At 46.0% G+C, this 10,475-nt stretch overlaps 1 protein-coding gene across 1 annotated transcript; it reads right to left on the bottom strand.

The window, feature by feature from the left end:
• Positions 1-6,379: 6,379 nt before the first annotated feature.
• LOC119130799 (ribonucleoside-diphosphate reductase subunit M2 B-like) lies at positions 6,380-8,312 on the bottom strand. Its single transcript, XM_037264731.1, has 7 exons — positions 8,307-8,312; positions 7,896-8,029; positions 7,676-7,770; positions 7,434-7,567; positions 7,253-7,357; positions 7,056-7,169; positions 6,380-6,625 (listed from the first exon to the last, which is right to left on the bottom strand). The coding sequence occupies exons 1-7, from the start codon at positions 8,310-8,312 to the stop codon at positions 6,473-6,475; spliced, it is 741 nt and encodes a 246-aa protein (XP_037120626.1). The 3' UTR covers positions 6,380-6,472.
• Between the last annotated feature and the right edge of the window lie 2,163 nt (positions 8,313-10,475).

Below are 10,475 nucleotides of genomic sequence, written 5' to 3' on the forward strand. Positions count from 1 at the left end.
GACGCAAAAACGTACCAGCTGCCTCGGTATTCGGAAAATGACAGCCCTTCGAGTTTACCTGTCATTTCCTTGCACCAGCGTTTAAATCGAGGAGCCTTGTAACCCTCAAACACTTCTAATTCGATCAGTGTCCAAACGACGTGGCTTTCTTTTCTTCGGCAGCCTTAAAAAAAATCTGACCGGGTCTGGCCGGACCACTTCGGCACCCTTAAAAAAAAGGGTCTGACCGGGTCACTTCCACAACAGCTGTATTGCTGTTTGGGGTGGCAGCTGCACTGACTACGACTTGAAGGCCCTGCAGCGCATAGTGAAAACGGCTGGTAAGACTATTGGTGCTTCTCTCCCCTCCTTAAATGACATTTACACCTCCCATCTCACCCGCAAGGCGACCAAGATTGTGAGTGATGTGAGTCACCCCGCTCACTCTTTGTTTGATCTTCTGCCCTCTGGGAGGCGGTACAGGAGCCTGCGCTCCCGCACCACCAGACTCTCCAAAAGCTTCATACTCCAGGCTGTTAGGATCCTGAACTCGCTCCCCCTTTCTGCGTAGCGTCCTGTTCTTTGCGCTATGCTTACTGTCTGCTGTATGCGCACTGGCTCGGTTTTGCTCCTCTTATTTATTGGGTTATTGGTTTATTATTTATTCATCGCTCATTTTATTTATTTGTTATTTTTTATTTATTATTTATTGTTTGTGCCTTCTTGTTTTTATTTTGTGTCGTCTGCTTGTATGTCTCGTCACCGTGGGATACAGGAAACGGAATTTCGGTTTCTTTGTGTGTCTTGACATATGAAGGGATTGACAATAAAGCTGACTTTGACTTTGACTTTTGACTTTGACATTCATGCTCACAGTTACGGATGCCAAGGCTGCGCACTTTTCCTATTTGCCAAACGCGGTCAGCGCAAGCCTCCCTTTTTCGTTCGACCTTGACGGAGACTAACCGCGCCACCGAACATCTCAACAAGTGCGCACTTGGCCCGTACGGCCACTGTGTGCGACTGCAGTGTCTCGGCTCTTCCAGGAACTACATCTGGGGCAGGTCGTTTCCTGTCGCAACAGTGTTCAATCGTATCTGTGTTTTCGCCTCAATCACACAGCTAAAATTTCTATCCTCCATCGGATCTGTCGCCAAACTCAAGTCCACGTTTTATGGGACTTTCTGCTATTCTTTTATTGTGACGGCCAACAGCGATGTCCCAGACAACCTGTCCCGTCACGTGCCACTTCCTTGGGGCATTTCTTTTTCCTTATTCATCATTCTCACCAGACATGTCACTCACTCCGCTGTGCACATTCCCCATTACGTTTTAAGTTACTGTTCACTTTTTATTTGTTATTTTTTATTTATTTTTTCTATTTTTATTTTACTTTTCCTTTGCTGCTTCTATTTGGGGGCCACTCCCCCTTCAAAAGTCGAATTATGACGACTTTTGACTAGGAGAGACAACTTACTCCCGGAACGGCTCATGGCCACATCAGATTCGTTTGTAACTGCCCCCCCTCAAGGGGCCAACACCCCCCCCCCCCTTTCCAAGAATCGAGCATATCGCGGCAACTGTGGGCGAAGCATCTCACCTTAATGACAGCCGCTGGCCAGCCGCTGGATTCTCGCTCAGGAAGCGGGCGGGAATTCCCCGGGGGAACACGAATCCTGTTCGTGACGCCAAAAATGTGGTGAATGGTCTTTGTTGTTTCGCTGGTCTCCAAAAAAACACTCGGTGGCCGATGGCTGGCCCGGGGAAGGATGCTCTCCAATGACACACGGCTGATTGGGAAAATATTTTATTCAACCGATGTCAGAGTGATGTCTCTCCAAAAGTTTGAGTGGCCCCAAGAGCAAAGATGTTTCAACTCTCGACAGCAAAGATGTTCGCCCCAAAAAAGCCCTCGCGCGCCTTGCTCTTGTTCTTCTCTCTCTGTTCTCCCCCATCATTTGTACCTCGTAAGACAACAGCTGCGGTCCGAGTCTCACTCTACTGGTTACTTCCGATGCCCTTATAAGGGCATGGACAAAGGTCTTCCTGGTCACGGACGAATGGCCCTTCCATATTCTAAGTACCTACACATTACTGAAACTAGAGCTTCTCTGTACCGCAAAAATAGCTTATGGTCTCCTCACTGCAGCTAGCTCACCATTTAAGGTGACATACAGAGACGCATAGAATCCAAAATTTACCTCACAAGTGCTCCTCCGGCCGTCATGACTACATTTTACCGTGGCACCATTGAGAGCGTCCTCTCCAGTTGTATCACTGTTTGGGGTGGTAGCTGCACTGAATACAACATGAAGGCCCTGCAGCGCATAGTGAACACGGCTGGTAAGGTTATTGGTGCTTCACTCCCCTCCTTGAAGGACATTTACACCTCCCATCTCACCCGCAAGGCGACCACGATTGTGAGTGATGTGAGTCACCCCGCTCACTCTTTGTTCGATCTTCTGCCCTCTGGGAAGAGGTACGGGAGCCTGCGCTCCCGCACCGCCAGACTCACCAACAGCTTCATTCTCCAGGCTGTTAGGATCCTGAACTCTCTCCCCCCTTCTGCGTAGCGTCCTGTACTTTTGCGCTATATTCTGACTGTCTGCTGTATGCACACTTGCTCCATTTTTGCTCCTCTTATTTATTGTGTTATTTGTTTATTTATTATTTATTCATCACTCTTATTTATTCGTTGTTTGTGCCTTCTTGTTTTTATTTTTTTGTGTTGTTTACTTGTATGTATATTGTGTACTATGTCTTGTCACCGTGGGATAGTGGGAACGTAATTTCGATTTCTTTGTGTCTTGGCATGTGAAGAAATTGACAATAAAGCTGACTTTGACTTTGACTTTATTTGTGCACTATTACAAAGTTGGAATTATGAATGACAATACCATCAAGCACATTTTAAATTGGTCGCATATTTATCAACACATTAACTCATTGCATTATTATGATGTTGAAATGCATATTAATTCCTTGTCCAAGCAGAATTTCTTCACCCTAAAAATAATAGATGACCGACTGTATCCCATTAGAATTATCCAGGGATGGGACCAAGTCACACATGTGCAAGTCTCAAGTGAGTCTCAAGTCTTAACCTTCAAGTCTCAAGTAAGTCCCAAGTCATTTTTTTCTTGGGCAAGTCAAGTCAAGTACTTAAATAGGTCAAGTCAAGTCCAAGTCAAGTCCTTAAATAGGTCAAGTCAAGTCCATGTCAAGTCACCTTATTATTGCAATTTTACCCGCAGAATCTGATCTTAGTAACATGAAAAGACAAGATATAAGTAACTTTAAGTAACCATCATTGTCCAATGTGTCTAACCTTTTTAAAAAATATGACAATAATTTGGATTTGCACTGTAATTACTGATATTCAGTAAAATACACCATGGAATCAAACAAAAAATAAATTACCTCATACAATGATTGACAGCTCAAGCTAAACAAATGAACGTCTGCCGACAGTGTCTGACACATTTGAGTTGCAAATATGAAAAAATACTGTCCATCTGGACACCCCAGGAACGTACGCCAGGATCCTGTTTGTGGACTTTAGCTCGGCGTTCAACACCATCGCTCCTGACATCCTCCAACAAAAGCTCATCCAGCTTGCGGTGCCTGCCTCCACCTGTCAGTGGATCACCAGCTTCCTGACCAACAGGAGACAGCGTGTGAGGCTGGGGGGCATCACATCTGACACCCGGACCACCAATACTGGAGCCCCTCAGGGATGCATCCTCTCCCCACTGCTCTGCTCTTCTCTACACCAACGATTTCTCCTCAGGTGACTCTCCTGTGAAGCTCCTGAAGTATGCAGACGACACCACTCTCATCGGACTGATCCAGGACGGTGATGAGACTGCGTACAGACAGGAGGTGGAGCGGCTGGTCCACTGGTGCAGCCAAAACCACCTGGAGCTGAACCCGCTCAAGACCGTGGAGATGACAGTGGACTTCAGGCAAGACACTTCACCACTTTTACCCCTCACTATCCGCAGTAATACCATTCTCTCCACAGACACCTTCAAGTTCCTGGGAACCACAATCGCGCGGGACCGGACATGGACCGGCCACATAGACTCTGTCCGGAAGAAGGCCCAGCAGAGGCTGTACTTCCTGAGACAGCTCAAGAAGTTCAACCTGCCGCGAGAGCTTCTGAAGACCTTCTACACTGCCATCATCCAGTCTGTCCTCTGCACCTCCATCACTGTCTGGTTTGGATCGGCCTCCAAACAAGACAAGCACAGACTGCAACGGACAATCAGGACTGCAGAAAAGATAATTGGAATCAATCTCCCATCTATCCAAGACTTGTACCTGTCCAGGACCAGGAAACGTGCAAGGAACATCTCTACAGACCCTTCTCACCCAGGTTGCAGTCTGTTTGAACTACTCCCCTCCGGACGGCGTTATAGAGCTCGGTACGCCAAAACCAGCAGACACAGAGACAGCTTCTTCCCCCAGGCTGTTGCTCTGATGAACACACACCACTCTTAGAGTCTCAGAGTCATTACTGTGCAATAACATCCTGCTCTCCACGCCTTTTTTGAATTGTCTACACTGTTTGTACTGTGTCCTCTCTGTATCCATCCATTGCAGCCTGGTCATCCTGGAAGAGGGACCTTCCCATCTGTGGTCTCTTCTCAAGGTTTCTCATTTCCCCTAGCTGGAGTTTTGAGTTTTTCCTTGCCCTTTTGGGAGTTTAAGATCAGGGGATGTTTGAGAATATTTGCCATTTTTCACATGTCCTGAGTGTTGTTAGTCACCTAAATGTTGAACAGAGGGTGTGATTTACCGAAGTCAAATTCCTTGTTTGGCACGCTCAACATGGCGAATAAAAAACTCTTGAATCTTGAATCTGGTCATTACAGCGGCTGTTTCCCGTGCGCATGCGCACTTACAAACATGCCCCGTGCACTTGTCTGTTTCTCTAAAAGCGCTTGGGTTTTCCCCCTTATACTTCAGATTTCTAACTTTAGTGTGCACACAAATTACTTTTCTTACATGGTATACCAATATTAAACCCCCTGAGGCCTTTTTTCCACGTTTTCCAATTTCTACCGGCTGCGCACTTCTCCTATCTGCCAATTGCGGTCTGCTTCAAGCCGTAAATTTCATCAGACTTTGACAGGCGTGTATGCTATTACAGTGCACCTCGACAATCGGGATCGAACCGTGTCGACTTGGGTACGACCGCAGCGCACCAGTTCACCCCGGTAAGTTGCCCAAAGAGTATCTCTAAGAGGCTAACGCGCCAGCGGTCCGCCGGGGGAACTCCGCAACCCACACACACTCCTAATCTGATCAGTGCCCAAAGAACGTGGTCTGCGCACATCATTCTCTTCGGCACTCTTGGTCCCAGACCCGGCCGGTATTTTTCCCACATTCATTCACACAGTTACGGATGCCAAGGCTGCGCACTCCTCCGCTCTGCCAATTGCGGTCTGCAGCAAGCCTCCCTTTTTTGTGCGACCTTGACAGAGACAAATGCCACTACCGAACATCTCAACAATCGCATTTGGCCCATACGGCCATTGAGTGCGATCTCAACATCCCAGCACGTCCCGGGAATTTTGCCTCCGGTGGCTTGGTGGCGCACGTCTCTTGTCGCAAACAGTGTTCAATCGTATCTGTGCTTCCGCCCCACTCATACCGCTAAAATTTATCTGTCGCCAAAATAAAGTCCACGTTTTATGGGACTTTTCTATTATTCTTCTCTCGTGACAGTCGATCAGGGATGTCCCAAACATCCTATCCTGTTTCACGTGCCCCCCTCTCTCGGGGCATTTCTTCTTTCTCATTCATCATTCAGGCTATTGCTCTGATGAACACACACCACTCTTAGAGTCTCAGAGTCATTACTGTGCAATAACATCCTGCTCTCCACACCTTTTTTGAATTTGTCTACACTGTTTGTACTATGTGTCCTCTCTGTATCCATCCATTGCAGCCTGGTCATCCTGGAAGAGGGACCTTCCCATCTGTGGTCTCTTCTCAAGGTTTCTCATTTCCCCTAGCTGGAGTTTTGAGTTTTTCCTTGCCCTCTTGGGAGTTTAAGATCAGGGGATGTTTGAGAATATTTGCCATTTTTCACATGTCCTGAGTGTTGTTAGTCACCTAAATGTTGAACAGAGGCTGTGATTTACCGAAGTCAAATTCCTTGTTTGGCACGCTCAAACATGGCGAATAAAAAACTCTTGAATCTTCACAGGATAGGGTGAGATGAGGGGAAAAGCTGAAAGGAAAAGAAGAGTAAATTGCTATGCAGGAAATTCCAGCTCAGACATGTATTTCGTTTTACAAAAGATGCCTTAAATATGAAGACACAAAGACTGTTGCTGCCATAAAATACTTTCCACTTCTTTATTATGTTTTTAAAATGTGGTCATGTTCTGGTGGACATTACCATTTTTTGGGGGGGGCAGGGGATGGTATTTGCGAACCTGAATGCGTGACTGAAATAAATAAATTTAAAAAAGACGTAACTTCAGAAGTCGGCATCCAGAGTGAACTCGCAGTCTATCATGTTGGACATGACTCCAAATTTCTGGTACTCGCCCACTCGCTTCTCAAAAAAATTGGTTTTCCCCTCTAGCGAAATAGACTCCATGAAGTTAAACGGGTTCTTGGACATGTAAACCTTGAAAGAAAAAAAAAGAACATCAAGAACCAGCTCAGTGGCCTAGTGGTAGAGTGTCCGCCCTGAGACTGAAAGGTTGTGGGTTCAAACCCTGGCCGGGTCATACCAAAGACTACGTATAAAAATGGGACCCATTGCCTCCCTGCTTGGCACTCAGCATTAAGGGTTGGAATTGGGGGGTTAGATCACCAAATGATTTCCAAGCGTGGCACCGCTGCTGCTCACTGCTCCCCTCTCCCCCAGGGGATGGATCAAAATCACACGGGGATGGGTTAAATGCAGAGGACAAATTTCACCACACCCAGATGTGTGTGTGACGATCATTGGGACTTTAACTTTAACTTAACTTTAAGAAGCTCATTCTTATGAATGTTGAGCGAATATTCTATTTGTTGGTCAACTGGGACAATGCTCAATTTGACGGGGTTACCTTGGCCAGTCCCAGGTCAGAGAGCAGCCGGTCTGCCACAAATTGGATGTACTGCTTCATCAGGGAAGAGTTGATTCTGATAAGATCCACCGGTAAGGCCTCGCTCAGAAACTCCTGACTCGGTAAAACCAGGCCATGTTATTATTAGTTATTAGCATATGCTAGTCAACTAGGATAAGCCGTTTAAAGTGGGTGACCTGTTCAATGCTAACGGCTTTGGTGATGATGTCCTTCACCCGATCCTGGGAAGGCTTCTTCAACAGGTAGCTGTAGAGCAGACAGGCAAAGTTGCAGTGCAGTCCCTAAAGAGGATTAAGAAGAGAGAACATGCTGACTTCCGCGTTAGCCACCACACGCTCGCTAGCAAAGGACATGGACCTCGTCCCGGCTGATGAGCTTGTTGGAGTAAGCGAGGCCGGGCATGAGGCCTCTTTTCTTCAACCAGTAAATGGCGGCGAAGGAGCCAGAGAAGAAGATGCCCTCCACTGCCACGAAGGCCACGATTCGCTCGGCTGTCAGCACAAAAGGCGCACCATCTTTCTGACAACTTTTTGACTTGTCGCTACATTTTGAAAACAGATCCAGCGGTTGCATGAGTGCTTGACGTTGTGCTTTCTCACCAAAGGTGGACCGGATGTCATTTATCCACTGCAGCGCCCAGTCGGCCTTGCGCTTGATGCATGGCAACGTTTGAATGGCATTGAAGAGATAGTCCCTGGAAATATAACAAAGGAGGAACAAGACTGGTTGTTTTCCAAAAAAGGGGGGACAGCTGAAAATGTGAGCTGCAGTTGAGCTGTTGATGTTGTTTCATGCCAAAAAAAGAAAACAACATCAGACCTTTCCTTGAGGTCCCGTATGTAGGTGTTGATGAGCATGCTGTACATCTCCGAGTGCACCGTCTCCATCAGGATTTGGAAGCTGTAAAAGGAGCGCACCTCGGGCACCTGAACCTCCCGACAAAACCTCTGCACCTGGTTGCACGAGTAAACATACGTGACATTAGTACGACAGCACTTTAAGGTGCAAGCCACCCGACTTGCCAACTCACTTATTTCAACTCACTCTCAAGAATAAAACACAATTGAGGAAGTTAACGCTCGTCAGGAAGTCTATTGATAGGCCACTCTCATTCTTAGGTTTTCAGGCCCAGATTGCATGACTGGACGAGTAACCGCATGTTGGTGCAATCTGCCCCCCACCCCTTGCAACTTTCCAGCTGTCCTATCGTTTGCCGCAGAATTTGCGCACCCTCATGGCTTCTTGCCTATTCATGCGTCACACTGGTCAAAAACTGACTTCCCAGATACAGTTGTATGCAAACATTTGGGCACCACTAATCATTTTCATGATTTTCCTTGATAACTCATTGGTTGTTCGGATCAGCAATTTCAGTTAAATATATCATATAGCAGACAGTGATATTTGAGAAGTGAAATGAAGTTTATAGGATTTACAGAAAGTGTGCAATCATTACTTGAACAAAAGTATGCAGGTGCATAAATTTGGGCACCCCAACAGAAAAATCCTCCAGCCTCTAAACGCTTCCTATAGCTTCCAATGAGAGTCTGGATTCTGGTTGAAGGTATTTTGACCATTCTTCTTTACAAAACATCTCCAGTTACAGGTATTTAATGTGGCCAGTTGCAAGTTGTTCTTCTCTTTGCATCTTCTCTGAAGAGTGGCAGCATGGGAGCCTCAAAACAACTGACAAATGACCTGAAAACAAAGATTGTTCAACGTCATAGTTTAGGGCAGTGGTCCCCAACCACCGGGCCGCGGACCAGTACCGGTCCGTGGGTCACTTGGTACCGGGCCGCCAAACCGCACAGAAAAAAAAAAATATATATATATATTTTCGTTAAATCGACGATCAATTAATTCAGGTCAAGACGCTCGTCCCGGTCACGTGACATGTTTCCCCAGTCAAGCCCGCAAAGCTAGCAAAAATGAGCAAGAATTTATTTTGAAAAATGTAAAAAATTTGGCGATTCTCTCCCAATTACATCCGTCGGTGCATCTGTGTCTCTTGACACAGGTTAATTCAGGTCAAGACGCTTGTCCCGGTCATGTGACATGTCACCCCAGTCGAGCCCGCGAAGCAAGCAAAAGTGAGCAAGAAACAGAGATGTTTGGAAAGCTTCTTCGGAAAGGGAAAAAAGCCCAATGAGGAGACGGAAGAAGAAGAGGTTACGACTTCTAAGAAAAGGAAAGCTGCATTTAAAAGAAAAGTTCAGGAGTCCCACTTAAAATATGGATTTATCGCCACAGGTGACTTGACACGCCAAGCCCACTCTGCATAATATGTGGCGAGAGGCTAGCTAACGAGGCATTGAAGCCTTCAAAACTGCTTCAGCACATGACAACCAAGCATCCTTTATATATATTAAAAGACAAACCTTTGGAATATTTGGAAAGAAAAAAACGTGAACATCAACATCACACTTCGGGTGTCATTGTCTCCGATTACGCCTAGATGGGACCGACTCGTTTTTGAGAAACAAGCTCAGTGCTCCCACTAATGCAACGTAATGGTGAGTTTTATTTTTATGTCGTTTATACTTGTTTTTATGCCAGTCGTATCATTTTATTTCATCGTATTTATTCATTTATTATAAATGTATTATTTATTAATATAAATGTACTATTTATTTATATAAAGGCCGGTCCGCGGAAATATTTCTAACACGTAACCGGTCCGTGGCGCAAAAAAAGGTTGGGGACCACTGGTTTAGGGGAAGGATACAAAAAGCTAGCTCAGACATTTCAGCTGTCAGTTTGCACTGTGAGGAACATTGTGAGGAAATGGAAGACCACAGGCACAGTTCTAGTTAAGGCCCCGAGTGGCAGGCCATGAAAAATCTCAGATAAGCAGAGGCGAAGGATGGTGAGAACAGTCAAAGTCAACCCACAGAGCAGCTCCACAGACCTACAACATGATCTTCATCCAGATGGTGACACTGTGCGTCGTTGAACTATTCAGTGCACTTTGTACAAGGAGATGCTGTATTGGGGAATAATGCGGCAGAAGCCTTTTCTGCGCACATGCCACAAACAGAGTCGCTTGAGGTATGCTAAAGCACATTTGGACAAGCCAGCTTCATTTTGGAATCAGGTGATGTGTACTGATGAAACTAAAATGTTGTTATTTGGACATAACAAGGGGCGGTATTCATGGAGGAAGAAGAACACAGCATTCCATGACAAACACTTGCTACCCACAGTCAAATTTGGTGGTGGTTTCACCATGCTGTGGGGCTATGTGGCCAGTGCAGGTACTAGTAATCTTGTTAAAGTTGAAGTTGGCATAGATTCAGCAGATTTTTGCAAACAATGTTCAAGAATAAGTGACAAAGTCAAAGTTCCGCAGGGCCTGGATACCTCAACAAGACAATGACCCCAAACACTGCTCAAATTCTA

The sequence above is a fragment of the Syngnathus acus genome, chromosome 11 (assembly GCF_901709675.1).
Source record: "Syngnathus acus chromosome 11, fSynAcu1.2, whole genome shotgun sequence".
Lineage (NCBI taxonomy): Eukaryota > Metazoa > Chordata > Actinopteri > Syngnathiformes > Syngnathidae > Syngnathus > Syngnathus acus.

What these genes read in the sequence shown, in the direction of transcription:
- LOC119130799 (XM_037264731.1), bottom strand. An exon ending in ATACGGGACCTCAAGGAAAG is followed by an intron (nt 7,771 to 7,895) that starts GTCTGATGTTGT and finishes TTATATTTCCAG; the next exon opens with GGACTATCTCTTCAATGCCA. An exon ending in AAGCCGTTAGCATTGAACAG is followed by an intron (nt 7,170 to 7,252) that starts GTCACCCACTTT and finishes TTACCGAGTCAG; the next exon opens with GAGTTTCTGAGCGAGGCCTT.